Here is a 19082-nt window from a genome sequence, read left to right as displayed (position 1 = left end):
ACATCAACGTGCTCTCTGATTGGCCTGGCCAACACCAATGAACAAGCACAGGGTTTCCACTAGCTATTTGTTTATTAGCTTTCACAATCACAAAATCAGATTCCACAGTCAAAATTGGCTACAAAAACGTGCTTTTTGATATTTAAGATTAGGCATAAGGTTAGCAGTGTGGTTAAGGTTATGTTTAAAAATCATATTTTAAGATTGTAGAAATTGACAGGGTTTATGCCATTAACAAAGCACACAAACCTGTAAAACTCATAACTGATATTAGATCAGTGTCTAGTAGAAAGCTGCTCTCATTTGTTTTGCACCCAACATCCATCGCATGTTTCTTTCAGTAGTCATTATTACAGTCAGTGATACAATATTCCAATATTAAGTTTAACAATTACATATTCTCTATGTTCTCAATAGTGCTGGGAATACAGAATGTACCCTACTACATACAGCAACTTATTCAGTGCACTGTGGACAGGTTCCATTGCTAGATTTAAGCAGTGTTTTTCTCTTATATTCCAACATCAACACAAGACACAATAGACCATGAATACATATTTGAGGGCAAAACGTCAATTTTATTGAAAATGTCCATATAACATTTATTAAAATCTATTAAAATTACTATTTCATCCACGTCCATTTGGATCCAGGTTCAGGGGGAGCCAGGGGTCCCAGAGATGAAAATAAATACATAAGAGTGAAGCTGCAGGGTCCTATCACTTCCTCTCTCTCCCTTTTTGTGTTTTCCTCTTTCCGCACTCACTTCATTCCTCACTCATCACAGTGAACCAGATAAAAGTAGGGATGCACATGTGGTTCAACACTGAACACAGTAAGAAAACAAGGTGTGGATGCACTGGAATAAAATGGGTCTATTCAAATGTATTTAAAACATGCTGCCTGTAACAGCACTGTCATTTGATGTCTTAACTTATGCGTACCATAATAAAGCATAGTTCTGTCTGTGTCAAAGCTCCTCTGTAGTGTATGAATTTGTAACAAATGACTAGTTTCGCATTTGAAATATTTTGTCTGTGTGTTTGTTTGCCAGGGTCTATCTGGGAACATTTAAAAATGGAGGACATCATTGTGTGTGTATTTAAGAAACGCTAAAATAAATGGAGAAAATCTGTGTTTGTGTGTATGTACAGTCGTGGCCAAAAGTTTTGAGAATGACACAAATATACATTTTCACAAAGTCTGCTGCCTCAGTTTGTATGACGGCAATTTGCATATACTCCAGAATGTTATGACGAGTGATCAGATGAATTGCAATGAATAGCAAAGTCCCTCTTTGCCATGCAAATGAACTGAATCCCCAAAAAACATTTTCACTGCATTTCAGCCCTGCCACAAAAGGACCAGCTGACATCGTTAACATAGGTGTGAGTGTTGACGAGGACAAGGCTGGAGATCACTGTCATGCTGATTGAGTTCGAATAACAGACTGGAAGCTTCAAAAGGAGGGTGGTTCTTGGAATCATTGTTCTTCCTCTGTCAACCATGGTTACCTGCAAGGAAACACGTGCCGTCATCATTGCTTTGCACAAAAAGAGCTTCACAGGCAAGGATATTGCTGCCAGTAAGATTGCACCTAAATCAACCATTTATCGGATCATCAAGAACTTCAATTGTTGTGAAGAAGGCTTCAGGGCGCCCAAGAAAGTCCAGCAAGTGCCAGGACCGTCAGCTGATTCAGCTGCAGGATCGGGGCACCACCAGTACGGAGCTTGCTCAGGAATGGCAGCAGGCAGGTGTGAGTGCATCTGCACGCACAGTGAGGCGAAGACTTTTGGAGGATGGCCCGGTGTCAAGAAAGGCAGCAAAGAAGCCACTTCTCTCCAGGAAAAACATGAGGGACAGACTGATATTCTGCAAAAGGTACAGGGATTGGACTGCTGAGGACTGGGGTAAAGTCATTTTCTCTGATGAATCCCCTTTCTGATTGTTTGGGGCATCCGGAAAAAAGCTTGTCCGGAGCGCTCACAAGGTGAGCGCTACCATCAGTCCTGTGTCATGCCAACAGTAAAACATCCTGAGACCATTCATGTGTGGGGTTGCTTCTCAGCCAAGGGAGTGGGCTCACTCACAATTTTGCCTAAGAACACAGCCATGAATAAAGAATGGTACCAACACATCCTCCAAGAGCAACTTCTCCCAACCATCAAGGAACAGTTTGGTGACGAACAATGCATGCTTTTCCAGCATGATGGCGCACCTTGCCATAAGGCAAAAGTGATAACTAAGTGGCTCGGGGAACAAAACATCAATATTTTGGGTCCATGGCCAGGAAACTCCCCAGACCTTAATCCCATTGAGAACTTGTGGTCAATCCTCAAGAGGCGGGTGGACAAACAAAACCCCACAAATTCTGACAAACTCCAAGCATTGATTATGCAAGAATGGGCTGCCATCAGTCAGGATGTGTCCCAGAAGTTAATTGACAGCATGCCAGGGCGGATTGCAGAGGTCTTGAAAAAGAAGGGTCAACACTGCAAATATTGACTCATTGCATCAACTTCATGTAATTGTCAATAAAAGCCTTTGACACTTATGAAATGATTGTAATTATACTTCAGTATTCCATAGTAACATCTGACAAAAATATCTAAAGACACTGAAGCAGCAAACTTGTGAAAATGTATATTTGTGTCATTCTCAAAACTTTGGCCACGACTGTATGTGTGTGCACATGTCTGGTGGGCATTTGTAGATTACCCATAATTCATTGAATTAAAAAGATCTTAGCTCCTACAATCTCTTCCTCTCCTCTCAATCACGTCATACATTCATCTCTCTCTAGCTCTATCGGCGGGAGAATCTGTTCTTGAAAGCTTTGATAGTTTTGGCCATCATGGGGGCGATTTCTGCAAGACAAACAGACGTGACATTTTAAAACAGAAAAGTTAACCACGCAGACATGTCCTCTCAGAGATTAAAGTCAACACGTTTTAAATCAGGAAAGTACTTTTGTTTTACATGCATGTTGGGTCTAATAGAAATATCTGAACCTATTTTCTTACACACACACACACACGATACTGACTTTTGACCTGTGGTTTGTTGTCTCTGGCGCTGGGGCCACCCCCACCGCTGGGGCCTGAGGAGTGAGAGGTCTCAGGGGGACTGTCGTGAGAGGAGGAGTGGCTGGGCTCAGCCGAGTGAGAGCTATACGACAAGGCTGGCCTTATTCTAAAAAAAAAAACAGGAAGGTAATTCCAATCAGTGTACAGAAAAATAAAAAAACAGTATAGTTTTAATAGTGTTTTTCAAATCTGGGGGGCCATTATATGCGCCATCTCTGAATACTCGGAAAACCAGTAAGCAATGCGAGGAACATTTCAAGAAAGTTTCTATGCGCTCTTTTTTACTCATGTAGCCTAGCTGCTAAATCCTCAGATTGAACAACTGTCTCGTTTTATTTTCCCATCTAGCTTCCACAATGTCATCCTGCAAGGTCGGAACGTCCAGAACACATCAGAATGTCTCTGCCATATCATTCTCCATTGTGTTGAACCTTTTTAATATCTTATGACTGTTCATTCCTCAAACAAAACATATTTGGGTCAAATTTGATACAAATATGATGTAGTGCATATCATCTTAAATGAGCAATCAGCCAAGCATTTCTGTGTATATGAAAATGTAAGTGCTAATATAAAGTGTTTGATGGTGGTGGGGACATGAAAGAAATTCCAGACTGTTTGTATGTGCTCTTCTAGCCTGTATCCTCACCCGGTTGTCAGATTGAACACCGGAAAATCTGTGGCTTCTCTCTCTTGCCCTTTCTGTTTAACATACGGTCCTCTGGCTACTCTGGCATCCCTGAAGCTATGTGTCATCCTGCAAGGTCGGAACGTCCAGAACACGTCAGGGCGAGTTTCGCATTTTAATTCAATGTACGTTAGGAATCGTAACCCCTCTGCGTGAACTTGGTTAACCTTTAGAATTCCCCATGATGACATTGTTATGATTCTATGTGAATTGTTGCAGTCAATTTGTAGATTCAAATATGATTTAGTGGACCTTTGAGAATAAGTTTGAGAGTCTGAATTACGTGTTAGCAAATAAAGTCACCATTCAGCCAATCATGTCTTTGTATATGGAAATGTAAGTTAAAAAATGTTTAATCACTAATAAAATCACTACTATGCAGTGTGTGATAGTGATATGCACACTAGTGTCCACATACTTGATCGGAGCTGCAGCTGCAGTGGAGATGGCAGTGGAGGTGCTTGTGGTGCCAAACTTCTCCTGTCGCCGGCGGACATCACGCGGAGGTTTGGCGACGGAGTTCACAAATGCCATTTTAACCTGTCGACCTGCCAGGTAAATTACACACATAAAACACATGCTCACTCAAAATCAACATCCTCTGTACACTTTCATTGATGATAACAATAACTCCTAGTAATAACTACTGTATAGTAGAATTCAGCTCATAGATGGGATTTAGAGAAAGAACCTTTGGGCTTGTTGGCATGGGCCGAACTGATGTTCTGGGTGAGTTTGCGAAGGTGCTCCTCCCGCTCGTCGTGCTTCCGCAGGTACATCTCCCGCCACGACTCGTACTCCTGGGGCGTCTCACGCTTGAAGTCCCGCTGGCAGTGGCGATGCCAAAGCTCATCAGAGTCCTCCATAAAACACTGAGGGGGGGGTAAAATTATCGAGTTTTTACATGAAATATATCCTACAATTTAGTAGGGCGAGTAAACACCATTCATTGTTCAAAGCATAACAGTTAGGAGTCAAGTTTTGTTTGTACACTTCACCTAGGGTGTTCCTGGTATACAGTATGGCTTGGCGGAGTATGACAGCTTGTGTACTACATGCTCACTGACCATCTCGTACTGGGTGACGGTTTGTGCGTTCATGTGTAGGACGCTACTTTGATTGTGTGTGTGTGTGTGTTACCTGATTGCACTGCTCAATGCGGTAAAGCTGTTCTGGGGTGCATCGCTCTAGTACTGGTTCCAGAATCTCAAATGGCACACCTCCCACCTCATCAATTGCTGGAAAAACATACAGTAAGCATCTCGTTATACAGAGACTCACACAATCAGCAGGGTGTTAAGTATCTCGCAGATAAAGAATGATAGTGTGGATATAGCATGGACAGCGCTGTGGTTGGAATACATTTCATGGACCTAGACAAATATAAGTCTTAAAGGAGTAAGGCACACTAACAGTCAGTGTTCAATGTGGGTGTAATGTTAAAGAGGAAGTCACGTGTTGCTCTTAGTTTTGGTTTAAATCATTTTAAGACTGTGTGAAAGTGGATCGAAGTGGACAAGCAGCCACAAGAATCCACAAGACAATTAAGTTGGTGGTGTTTGAACAACAGCCCATTATAAAATGTGTTAAGTGATCCATGCCTTTGCCTTCTCTCTTTTGAGAGATGTTAGGTATACTACATGAACAAAAAATGTACACTTGACTAAATTAACCAAATGTGGTAACAGAAACTGAAATAAAACCTAAGCATTATGGTAACGACGCCATTACATGGCATTCACAGTGTCGCTAGGAGACAACACTCACAGTCAATGTTGTTTTGAAGCACCCTGATGCACTGCTCGTACAGACTCATCATCTTGGGCAGGTAGGACGTCTTTGAACCCGAGTAGACCGTCATTTTAGAGTTAAAGCGTCTCCCAGTGAAGCCGGTGTCCTCCTCGGCGTCATTTGACACAGGACCTGCAGGAAAGAAGCCAAAAGTTAAACTTGAGAAATTGCTGACAATCAGAACTAAATGTATTGGGCCTAGAGAATAAACGCAAACGTACAAATGTCCCTAAAGTCCAGACAAGTCCAACACACAAACTGTACTTCCATACTACATAGAATGAACCAATGCATTCTCAGTTGTACACTAGTATGGACATTAGAACGTACCCACACAGTGTGAATGAACCAACATTAAAAAAGAATAAGTACCTTTACGCCGCTGAGGGGACAATGGTGTGAGATCAATGGAAGGCAGAGGTCTGTAGTAAGGCTGGATGGCCGGCAGAGAGATATCAGGAAGCGTGGACACAACCTCGACCACCTGAGGTAAAAGAAAGAGTTCATTAAAGAGAAAGAGTTCAGTCAAGAACCTGAGAACAAGGACTCTCATAATGAGATCAGGGTCAGGGCAACTGGTTAATAAAAACATACAGTTAGGTGGATTGTAAGGACTTACTGTCCAGCACCCCAAAAATATGACAGCAAATACAACATTCTCCAATTGAACATACGCATCTTGTGAGAAGAAGAGTTCAATGTAGGTCTGTTCTTACCTTCCGGCGTTTCTCAGGCACCGGAGTCGTTGCTGTCGGGGTCTGGGCTGGATCAGCCCTCTTGCTGCGGCTCCCGTTGGCCTTGCTGGGCTTGGACTCCTTGGAGGAGGAAGGAGCAACAGGCGAGGGCTGGACAGGCGGTCGAGGAGGTGTGTGGTGGTGGGAGGAGGGCCGACTGCTGCTGTTGCCGGGCTTCTTCTTCTTCTTAGTGGGCGTAGGGGCGTCATATGTGAGGAAGGATTCAAACGACATGGAGGGGGTATCAAATGCCTCTTCCGCCTGCTCCTCAGTCACTTGGACTAATACAGGGGAGTCCCTAGGCTCACGTGACCTCCCTAGAGATTAAGGAGAACAAAGAGGGAATGATGTTAATGGGATGTAGTTTTTAAAAAAGAGAGAAGTGGGTGAGAGACAACCCACATCTTTAGGGATCAGGTTAATGGGAAAATGGTTCTCATTATCCAACATGGTTAAATAAATAATACATGACTGGAAAACCATCTATTAACAAGCCAGCAGCCCAACACTGACTCAAAGCTTGAAAGAGGCATCTATGGAATAGGCTGTCATTTGAGAACCAGCCTCTCTGTAAATGTCATAATGACACAGAAGTCACAGCGAAATTCTCAGCCAACTCAGTCGGCAGCACACTCACCATCACTTCCACCTCTCTTGTCCTTCTTGCTCTCGTGCGGGGTGGAGTGCCGACTGTGCTTGGAGGCCTTGCCAATGTGCTGCGGTTCCCTCTCCACGCTGCACTTCTTCCCTTCGCCGCCACCATCGCTCGCCTGGGCATGACGTCGCCGCCTCTCCTCGTCCCGATCGCCGTGGGAACCGTGATGCTCCCTGCCAGGCTCTTTGTGTGGTTTGGTGTGTCGGACCTCTTTGTGAGGGAGGCTGGGCGCGGGCTCTGGCTCTTCCTCCATGGGGCTCTCGTAGCCCTCAGACTGGTATCCCCCTCGCTGGCCACCGTGGCCGAGCTGTGGGGGGCTGTAGTGGTGCTGAGGGGGGGAGGGGGAGTAGTTGGAGCGGTAGCCTCTTTGCTCCTCCTCTATCATTATCTCCTCCTCTTCATCCTCCTCCTCTACATGAGGAGGCTCCTCCGGGGATAATTCCCGGACACGTTTGTGGCTTACGTCCCTTCCCTCAGAGCTGTGAGGGTGCGCATGTGTCCGTACATCCTTGGCGTTGCCGGGTCTGTGAGGAAGAACAAAAACAAAGCTACACTTCAGTAGATTTCAGATGACGATACGCTGAGAAAAAGACGAAGAAGACGAATCAGAAGAAGTCCCTCAATCGCTCAGTAATAACGTACCTTTCAGCAGACGGGGTGGGAACCAGTTTCTTCCACTTGGCCACAAGGCTCTTCGCAAGATCTCCAGCAAGATCATGTTTCCGGAACGAATTCACAGTTTTTCCTACTCCAGTTTCCTGCACCGGCGAGAACAAAATATAAGCATGCCATAGATAGTAGTCGGGTGTCCTCATTATCAGTACATTATGTTTTTGACATGTGTCGTGTGGGTCATGTTTGGAGAGCAACGTGGGTGGTTTGTATAGATTCAGGCACTCTAATGGTTAAGTGAGCAGGCCAGTACACTTAGTAGTGCACATAAAACAGACCATATTAGCATTATTGCCCATCATAAAAAGGAAGTGAGCATGCTCTGAAGGTTGCGTGACAATATTGAACAGCACAACCAACTCCTGTAGAGCAGCTGGCTACAGCGGGTCACATCATCCTGCTGCAAAACCAGAGCCTGTACTTGGAATCCTCTTCTAAATAACACTGCGGTGAGTGAAGAACAATGGTGCAATGCAATCAATGTGTGCAGTCTTGGAGACTAAAGAAAGAGATACTTTCACTTTTGCACTAACGAAAGAATAATCGTGACATGAGCATACATTGTTTCCAAACTCTTACCACAAGGATATCCACAGTCATAGGCAGCTCCCCCAGCCTTTTGAGGGTCTTCTGGAGCTAGATAGCGGAAATACAGAAGATGTACAGATTGCTCACTACATCCTCTGTACTGATCGACCTAGCTAGCCTGATTCTGAGAAGAGCCAAACAGTCTGCACATTAGCAAAGTGCACACAATTCAGGTATGCCCAAGGGAAGGATATAGTTTGTTAAAGGTCAGGTTAATTCAAGGTTGTTGATCATTGAATGAATGGAAATATAAAGACACATAACAATATTTATATAATCGCAGTATTGATGACATGGGTCTACTGTGTAAAAGTGTGCGCTGTATGTGTACAAGTGTAGGCCTACTGGTAGTTTGACTTTGTAGGCTGTCAAACTGTGTAGTACTTTCAGACTTGGCTTGATTCATGTTGGTGTAGTCCAATTTTGCCTAAATTGCACAGTCATGGAGTCATCAAGATTTTGTCGTGGCCTATTTGAAGGGGGTTGTGGGGGTAGGCTAACTACACATATACGGAGAGGTGGTTGTGTTTACTAAAGTTGATCAGCTGACAAAAACCCACCACGACATGGCAGTGTGTGCAGGGATTGCTTTGTTCAATGAGACACAGCCGATATCACAGTAAGGCACTACGACCAAATGTATTGTTGTTGCCCTTAAACTTGGACTGATCCATTGAGTGAAGTGCAACAATCTAATAACTAGGCCCGTGCTGCTGTTGCTCGATTGTGGGGTTTATACAATCGCTGTGGGGTCATGTCTAGAAATAATCCAGTTTTTGTCAAATTAATGTCAAAAGTTAAAATGTTTTACATTTAAACTCACCCTAAACCCCTTTTCTAGACAACACAATCCGCCTAACCTACTACGTTAATTCTAACCTGCTGCGTAAATTCTCATAACCTGCTACGAAAAATCAAATCTGACGTTAATTTGACAAAAGCTGGATCCCTTTTAGCCATGCCCTCGCTTCGCTTTCGCTTTTTGCGGTTGTTTCTTTAACACTAGCTAGCTGGCTACATTATTAGCACTTTATTAGCAGTGGCAATGTCCGTTAGCTACAATAGCTCCATGACATAAAGTACAGTTCTGCGGACTTGGCAGGTAGCTGGAGGACTAGGTTAAACTTAACATGAACTATGGTTAAGAAACCCAGTTAGTTGGCTAAGCTACATATCGTGACGTGATCTTAGAAAAAGCAGTAACTACCTACATTAGCGGAACTACCCCCCACGCGACAATATTTGAAAACATTTTAGTGGGCGCAAGTCATCCACTACAACCTTGTCATTTCATTCTGGGCCTTTCGATTATTACCTTGCGAGGCTCTAAGTTCTCGCAGAGCCGAGACTGTAGTCTCTCCACCGCTTCCAACAGCTCCTCCGCCATGTTTACTGCTGGTGCCCTGTGCCCGGAAGCTGCTTCATTACAGCAGAATAGGGTCAGTGCGATCCTATCCACAGCTTCACTCAGCCTACAGTTGACTTGGAGATTAGCGGAACTACGTAATAAAACAGCTGACAAAGAATTAACCAGACACCTCTTTGAGGATGAAAGATCCAATGCAGCCGTTTTCATCTCAATATCAAATAATTTCGGCCAAACAATTATTCGAGGAGAAGGTGGAAAGCTTTAAATTCCTCGGCGTACACATCACGGACAAATTGAAATGGTCCACCCACACAGACAGCGTGGTGAACCTCTGGAGGCTGAAGAAATTTGGCTTGTCACCGAAAACACTCACAAACTTTTACAGATGCACAATTGAGAGCATCATATCGGGCTGTATCACCGCCTGGTACGGCAACTGTTCCGCCCACAACCGTAAGGCTCTCCAGAGGGTGGTGCGGTCTGCACAACGCATCACCGGTGGCAAACGACATGCTCTCCAGGACACCTACACCACCCGATGTCACAGGAAGGCCAAAAAGATCATCAAGGACAACAACCACCCGAGCCACTGCCTGTTCATCAAGAAGGCGAGGTCAGTACAGGTGCATCAAAGCTGGGCCCGAGAGACTGAAAAACAGCTTCTTTCTCAAGGCCATAAGACTGTTAAACAGCCATCACTAACATTGAGTGGCTGCTGCCAACATACTGACTCAACTCTAGCCACTTTAATAATAAAAATTTGGATGTAATAAATGTGTCACTTTAAACAATGCCACTTTATATAAGGTTTACATACCCTACATTACCTATCTCATATGTATATACTGTACTCTATACCATCTACTGCATCTTGCCTATGCAGCATGGCCATCACTCATCCATATATTTATATGTACATATTCTTATTCATTCCTTTACACTTGTGTGTATAAGGTAATTGTTGTGAAATAGATTACTTGTTAGATATTACTGCACGGTCGGAACTAGAAGCACAAGCATTTCGCTACACTCGCATTAACATCTGCTAACCATGTGTATGTGACCAATAAAATTTGATCTGATTAACTAATTTACAGCATGGTGATGTCACCAGGTAGGCCAAAACGCCATCCCACCAAAACAGGCTGAACATTCAGGCAGTCTTTTCAAATAGCTCAAACTAAAAGGGCATTATCATAATTCACAATTAAACAGTATTATTCCAACCTCATAGTGTGGAAATATACAGTTGAAGTCGGAAGTTTATATACACCTTAGCCAAATACATTTAAATGCAGTTTTTCACAATTCCTGACATTTAATCCTAGTAAAAATGTATTGTCTTAGGTCAGTTAGGATCACCACTTTATTTTAAGAATGTGAAATGTCAGAATAATAGTAGAGAGAATGATTTCTTTCAGCTTTTATTTCTTTCATCACATTCCCAGTGGGTCAGAAGTTTACATGCACTCAATTAGTATTTGGTAGCATTGCTTTTAAATTGTTTAACTTGGGTCAAATGTTTCGGGTAGCCTTCCACAAGCTTCCCACAATAAGTTGGGTGAATTTTGGCCCATTCCTCCTGACAGCTGGTGTAACTGAATCAGGTTTGTAGGCCTCCTTGCTCGCACATGCTTTTTCAGTTCTGCTCACACCTTTTCTATGGGATTGAGGTCAGGGCTTTGTGATGGCCACTCAAATACCTTGACTTTGTTGTCCTTAAGCCATTTTTTAAATTTTAATTAACCCCTTTTTCTCCCCAATTTTGTGGTATCCAATTGTTAGTAGTTACTGTCTTGTCTCATCGCTACAACTCCCGTACGGGCTCGGGAGAGAGGAAGGTCGAGAGCCATGCGTCCTCCGAAACACAACCCAACCAAGCCGCACTGCTTCTTAACACAGCGCGCATCCAACCCGGAAGCCAGCCGCACCAATGTGTCGGAGGGAACACCGTACACCTAGCGACCTGGTCAGTGTGCACTGCGCCCGGCCCGCCACAGGAGTCGCTAGTGTGCGATGAGACAAGGATATCCCTACCGGCCAAACCCTCCCTAACCCGGACGACGCTAGGCCAATTGTGCGTCGCCCCATGGACCTCCCGGTCGCGGCCGGCTGCGACAGATCCTGGCTTGAACCCAGAGTTTCTGCTGGCACAGCTTCCTTAAGCCATTTTGCCACAACTTTGAAAGTATGCTTGGGGTCATTGTCCATTTGGAAGACCCATTTGTGACCAAGCTTTAACTTCCTGACTGATGTCTTGATGTTGCTTCAATATATCCACATAATTTTACTTCCTCATGATGCCACCTATTTTTATGATGTGCACCAGTCCCTCCTGCAGCAAAGCACCCCCACAACATGATGCTGCAGCCCCCGTGCTTCACGGTTTGGATGGTGTTCTTCGGCTTGTAAGCCTCCCCCTTTTTCCTCCAAACATAACGATGGTCATTATGACAAAAGTTATATTTTTGTTTCATCAGACCAGAGGACATTTCTACAAAAAGTACGATCTTTGCCCCCATGTGCAGTTGCAAACCGTAGTCTGGCTTTTTTTATGGCAGTTATGGAGCAGTGGCTTCTTCCTTGCTGAGCGACCTTTCAGGTTATGTCGATATAGGACTCGTTTTACTGTGGACATAGATACTTTTGTACCTGTTTCCTCTAGCATCTTCACAAGGTCCTTTGCTGTTGTTCTGGGATTGATTTGCACTTTTCGCACCAAAGTACGTTCATCTCTAGGAGACAGAACACGTCTCCTTCCTGAGCGGAATGACGGCTGCGTGATCCCATGGTGTTTATACTTGCATACTATTGTTTGTACAGATGAACGTGGTACCTTCAGGCGTTTGGAAATTGCTCCCATCCCAAGGATGAACCAGACTTGTGGAGGTCTACAATTTTTTTTCCTGTGGTTTTGGCTGATTTCTTTTGATTTTCCCATGATGTCAAGCAAAGAGGCACTGAGTTTGAAGGTAGGCCTTGAAATACATCCACAGGTACACCTCCAATTGACTCAAATAATGTCAATTAGCCTATCAGAAGCTTCTAAAGCCATGACATCATTTTCTGGAATTTTCCAAGCTGTTTAAAGGCACAGTCAATTTAGTGTATGTAAACTTCTGACCCACTGGAATTGTGATATAGTGAATTATTAAGTGAAATAATCTATCTGGAAACAATTGTTGGAAAAATGACTTGTCATGCACAAAGTAGATGTCCTAACCGACTTGCCAAAACTATAGTTTGTTAACAAGCAATTTGTGGAGTGGTTGAAACACTTAGATTGGAGTCATTAAAACTAGTTTATGTAAACTTCCGACTTCAACTGTATATAAAGCACAGGAAATCATGTTTTTACTGCATTGGACCTTTAATCATCTTTGTGTCATCATAATGATATTGGTGATAATGTACTGTTATGGTCCTATAGAAATGTTACATGAAATGAATTTGACCATCATTAGTTATAACCCTTAAAATACTGTTTTTTGAGATGTGTTCATAATCAATAAAAATAAAATAATATTGTTGTCAGTGCATGTATCCTTTCTTGTTGATAGAATCTCTACCATGTTCGGTGTGTCAACATAACACAACTCCAAGTTTTTCCACTACTTTGTTAAAATAGCACCAGTGCCTCTTACACACAACAGAGAGACTGTGAGACAACCGTTCAAACACAGAAACTTGAGCACATCATACTGGCAAATAGCCCATCTCCTGTCTGCCCAGCCGAGTGACTGAAGGGGGCAGGATAGCAGGGGGCTGGCCACATATGGAGTATTTTTGGTGGGGAGGGAGGGGGTGCCTGTATTTGGAGTTGTAGGTGGTGGGAGCTAGAAATTAGGGAGGGAGGGTGTCTCATTTCATAGACTTGGTTGGACCCTGAATCACTCAAACACTGAACCACAGTCCACTGACAGACAGACAGAGGACGGAGGGAAAGAGGAAGAGAGAGTAACCTGTGAGTGAAAATCAACAAAGCGAAAGAAAGCCAAGAGAGAAACGAGGAACGATAAGGAAGAAGAGTGAGTGGAGAGAGGTAAAGCATATTGACTGAATTTTTCATAAAATTATTTGCATGTAATATGAGTCATGATTTATCCAACTGGATGAGGCAGCCTAATCATAAAGCATTTATATATAATATGTAATATGCTGAAGTTGAACTGCTGCGCTCTTGTATATCACCAGAACTGTACAATTTAACCATCGCCAGTAACACAAAATACAAAGTGTGCAGACGTTGTCATGCAAGAAATACCCAAATAAGTACATTTTCAAACATTTAATCACCTAAAAAAGTGGATGTAAACACATTCATTTTAGCCTCAACTAGGCACTATGTAGAATCTGAAGTTGCATTTTCTTTCACGAACACACAGCTCAAACACATTTAATGCGAGGCCAAATTGATATTAGGATGCATACAAGTGATAGCCTACTTGGGGGGGGTAACTCATTCCAGCTCTAACCTCAACATCTATAAATAATCTCCGGAGATACGCAAAGGAATTTTGACACTGGGGAGGTGGGAGTCAGACACATGATGGCATTGTGTACCACACAGAGATGTGTTTTGTCACGGTGTCACATAATCCGCTACCGTGGCCATGTTCCAATATCATTCCCGCCGACTTTTATTCCATCTCTGCTATTTTTCCAGACGTTCATGCCCCCTTTAACTTTTTTTCCTCCTTTTGCCTTAGCGTCATAAACTGTTCTAGGTTCCTAACCAAAACGGCAGGGGCGGCAGGTAGCCTAGTGGTTTGAGCATTGCATCAAATCAAATTTATTTATATAGCCCTTCTTACATCAGCTGATATCTCAAAGTGCTGTACAGAAACCCAGCCTAAAACCCCAAACAACAAGCAATGCAGGTGTAGAAGCACGGTGGCTAGGAAAAACTCCCTAGAAAGGCCAAAACCTAGGAAGAAACCTAGAGAGGAACCAGGCTATGAGGGGTGGCCAGACCTCTTCTGGCTGTGCCGGGTGGAGATTATAACAGAACATGGCCAAGATGTTCAAATGTTCATAAATGACCAGCATGGTCAAATAATAATAATCACAGTAGTTGTCGAGGGTGCAGCAAGTCAGCACCTCAGGAGTAAATGTCAGTTGGCTTTTCATAGCCGATCATTAAGAGTATCTCTACCGCTCCTGCGGTCTCTAGAGAGTTGAAAACAGCAGGTCTGGGACAGGTAGCACGTCCGGTGAACAGGTCAGGGTTCCATAGCCGCAGGCAGAACAGTTGAAACTGGAGCAGCAGCACGGCCAGGTGGACTGGGGACAGCAAGGAGTCATCATGCCAGGTAGTCCTGAGGCATGGTCCTAGGGCTCAGGTCCTCCGAGAGAAAGAGAGAATTAGAGAGAGCATACTTAAATTCACACAGGACACCGGATAAGACAGGAGAAGTACTCCAGATATAACAAACTGACCCTAGCCCCCGACACATAAACTACTGCAGCATAAATACTGGAGGCTGAGACAGGAGGGGTCAGGAGACACTGTGGCCCCATCCGATGATACCCCCCTTTCAGTAACTGAAAGGTTGCTAACAGAGGGAAGGCAGGTAGCCTAGTGGTTAGTGCGTTCGGCCAGTAACCGAAAGGTTTTTAGATCAAATCCCCGACCTGACAAGGTAAAAATCTATCGTTTTGCCCCTGAACAAGACAGTTAAGCCACTGTTCCTAGGCCGTCATTGTAAATGAGAATTTGTTCTTAATTGACTTGCCTAGTTCAATAAAACATTTAAAAAATAAACCATTTGATCTTTTTCATAGGATCTGGTAGTTAATCTTTCCTTCATATTATGATCCTTCTTGCCTTCTAATTGTGACTCTCGTCATCCTCAACAAAGACACATTTTCAGTATGAGGTTTAGGCACAGTCCCAGAGCAAGGCCTAGCCTTTTGGGGACCCTATGCTTTAGAGTTAATTTCCTGCAAGTCTACACATTTTTTCCATGGAACATAGAGAACATTTTGCAGTTTTAAAGCATGTTTGCTGCTATTCTAAACATTTTCCCATTGTGTGGAGAGAATTCTACTCATTGTGCCATGGGGCGGAGAAAATGATTTTGCAGTTTAACAGCTAATTTCCTGCAATTCTACACATTTTGCCATGCGGCATAGAGAACATTTTGCAGTTTTAAAGAAAATGTTCTGCAATTCTACACATTTTGCCCCGACTTATGCTATATTAATATGATATCTGAGTAAGAGTGGCAAACAAAATCAATGGGGACCCCCTGGAGGTCAGGGGCCCTGGGCACGTGGCCTGTGACATGTAAACAAATCTGCCCAGCGTGAAATATTTCCCAATCGTTCTGATTGTGTTGTGATTGTGACCACATGTTGTAAAAATGCTCACAGTGTGAAACGTCTCTTTGTGTGGATGGCTGAGCTCACACCCTCCCTCATCATTGTTTTAGCTAGCTAGCTATTATAATTAGCTGTTAGTTGGTCGAGGTGGCTTGTTTTCAGAGGTGTGCGGTTTTAGATTGTTTGTATAGCTCAAAAAAAACGAATATAAAAGCTAGGTTTTAGCCAAAGTATAAACAACTGTTTCACATCTCACTAGTTACTTTTGATAACAAATGTATTGAGCTAGCAATCTGCCATTCCGTGTATCACATGATAGGCTGCACTAGCTAGCTAGCACAACTAGTTTGTTCTACAACTAGCTAGCTTATAACTTTACCCACAGCCTCTCACATTACCAAAAGCCTACAGCACCGTGGTAGTCTCTGCTGGAGCAAACCTTGAGTGGAAAGTAAATGGCAGCACTGCAAATAAATGTCCATTAATCACGGTACTCCTTTCTGTTTATTTTTTATTTTATTTTTATCTGTCGGCCCCAGCCGCGAACTCAGGCTCTGGGTGTAATTAATCCGACACCTCTCTGCGTAGTCATCGCCATTTTACCTGCTGTTAGCTGATTAGCTGCTGTTGTCTCACCTGTTGTCTTAGCTAGCTCTAACCAAACAATACCTGTTATTACTTTATGCCTCGCTGTATGTCTCTCTCGAATGTCAATATGCCTTGTATACTGTTGTTCAGGTTAGTTATCATTGTTTTAGTTTACAATGGAGCCTCTAGTTCCACTCTTCATACCTCTGACACCTCCTTTGTCCCACCACCCACTCATGCGGTGACCTCACCCATTATAACCAGCATGTCCAGAGATACAATCTCTCTTATCATCACCCGGTGCCTCGGCTTACCTCCGCTGTACCCGCACCCCACCATACCCCTGTCTGCACATTATGCCCTGAATCTATTCTACCACGCCCAGAAATCTGCTCCTTTTATTCTTTGTCCCCAACGCTCTAGGCGACCAGTTTTGATAGCCTTTAGCCGTACCCTCATCCTACTCCTCCTCTGTTCCTCGGGTGATGTGGAGGTAAACCCAGGCCCTGCATGTACCCAGGCACCCTCATTTGTTGACTTCTGTGATCGAAAAAGCCTTGGTTTCATGCATGTCAACATCAGAAGCCTCCTCCCTAAGTTTGTTTTACTCACTGCTTTAGCACACTCTGCCAACCCTGATGTCCTTGCCGTGTCTGAATCCTGGCTTAGGAAGGCCACCAAAAATTCTGAGATTTCCTTACCCAACTATAACATTTTCCGTCAAGATAGAATTGCAATCTACTGCAGAGATGGCCTGCAAAGTAATGTCATACTTTCCAGGTCCATTCCCAAACAGTTGGAACTTCTAATTTTAAAAATTAATCTCTCCAGAAATAAGTCTCTCACTGTTGCCGCCTGCTACCGACCCCCCTCAGCTCCCAGCTGTGCCCTGGACACCATTTGTGAATTGATCGCCCCCCCATCTAGCTTCAGAGTTTGTTCTGCTAGGTGACCTAAACTGGGATATGCTCAATACCCCGGCAGTCCTACAATCTAAGCTAGATGCCCTCAATCTCACACAAATCATCAAGGAACCCACCAGGTACAACCCTAAATCCGTAAACATGGGCACCCTCATAGACATTATCCTGACCAACTTGCCCTCCAAATACACCTCTGCTGTCTTCAATCAAGATCTCAGCGATCACTGCCTCATTGCCTGTATCCGCTACGGGTCCGTGGTCAAACGACCACCCCTCATCACTGTCAAACGCTCCCTAAAACACTTCTGCGAGCAGGCCTTTCTAATTGACCTGGCCCGGGTATCCTGGAAGGATATTGACCTCATCCCGTCAGTTGAAGATGCCTGGTCATTCTTTAAAAGTAACTTCCTCACCATCTTAGATAAGCATGCCCCGTTCAAAAAACGCAGAACTAAGAACAGATATAGCCCTTGGTTCACTCCAGACCTGACCTGCCCTCGACAAGCACAAAAACATCCTGTGGCGGACTGCAATAGCATCGAATAGTCCCCGCGATATGCAACTGTTCAGGGAAGTCAGGAACCAATACACGCAGTCAGTCAGGAAAGCAAAGGCTAGCTTTTTCAAGCAGAAATTTGCATCCTGTAGCTCTAACTCCAAAAAAGTTCTGGGACACTGTAAAGTCCATGGAGAACAAGAGCACTTCCTCCCAGCTGCCCACTGCACTGAGGCTAGGTAACACGGTCACCACCGATAAATCCATGATAATCGAAAACTTCAACAAGCATTTCTCAACGGCTGGCCATGCCTTCCACCTGGCTACTCCAACCTCGGCCAACAGCTCCGGTCCCCCCGCAGCTACTCGCCCAAGCGTCCCCAGCTTCTCCTTTACCCAAATCCAGATAGCAGATGTTCTGAAAGAGCTGCAAAACCTGGACCCATACAAATCAGCTGGGCTTGACAATCTAGACCCTCTATTTCTGAAACTATCCGCCGCCATTGTCGCAACCCCTATTACCAGCCTGTTCAACCTGTCTTTCATATCGTCTGAGATCCCCAAGGATTGGAAAGCTGCCGTGGTCATCCCCCTCTTCAAATGGGGAGACACCCTGGATCCAAACTGTTACAGACCTATATCCATCCTGCCCTGCCTATCTAAGGTCTTCGAAAGCCAAGGTAATAAACAGATCACTGACCATCTCGAATCCCATCGTACCTTCTCAGGTGTGCAATCCGGTTTCCGAGCCGGTCACGGGTGCACCTCAGCCACGCTCAAGGTACTAAACGATATCATAACCGCCATTGATAAAAGACAGTACTGTGCAGCCGTCTTCATCGACCTGGCCAAGGCTTTCGACTCTGTCAATCACCATATTCTTATCGGCAGACTCAGTAGCCTCGGTTTTTCTGATGACTGCCTTGCCTGGTTCACCAACTACTTTGCAGACAGAGTTCAGTGTGTCAAATCGGAGGGCATGTTGTCCGGTCCTCTGGCAGTCTCTATGGGGGTACCACAGGGTTCAATTCTCGGGCCGACTCTTTTCTCTGTATATATCAATGATGTTGCTCTTGCTGCGGGCGATTCCCTGATCCACCTCTACGCAGACGACACCATTCTGTATACTTCTGGCCCTTCCTTGGACACTGTGCTATCTAAGCTC

At 44.2% G+C, this 19082-nt stretch overlaps 1 protein-coding gene across 1 annotated transcript; it reads right to left on the bottom strand.

Moving 5' to 3' along the window:
- Positions 1-557: 557 nt before the first annotated feature.
- LOC139554552 (elongin-A-like) lies at positions 558-10050 on the bottom strand. Its single transcript, XM_071367439.1, has 12 exons — positions 9533-10050; positions 8209-8265; positions 7600-7715; positions 6940-7481; positions 6285-6619; positions 5941-6052; positions 5545-5700; positions 4918-5015; positions 4469-4649; positions 4196-4325; positions 3050-3195; positions 558-2870 (listed from the first exon to the last, which is right to left on the bottom strand). Exons 1-12 carry the CDS (start codon positions 9791-9793, stop codon positions 2809-2811), a joined length of 2196 nt encoding a protein of 731 aa, XP_071223540.1. The 5' UTR covers positions 9794-10050; the 3' UTR covers positions 558-2808.
- Positions 10051-19082: the final 9032 nt, after the last annotated feature.

Source organism: Salvelinus alpinus, chromosome 26 (genome assembly GCF_045679555.1).
Source record: "Salvelinus alpinus chromosome 26, SLU_Salpinus.1, whole genome shotgun sequence".
In the NCBI taxonomy this organism is placed as follows: domain Eukaryota; kingdom Metazoa; phylum Chordata; class Actinopteri; order Salmoniformes; family Salmonidae; genus Salvelinus; species Salvelinus alpinus.
The sequence above is the reverse complement of the archived record's forward strand: the minus strand, read 5'-3'. Positions and strand labels throughout refer to the sequence as shown.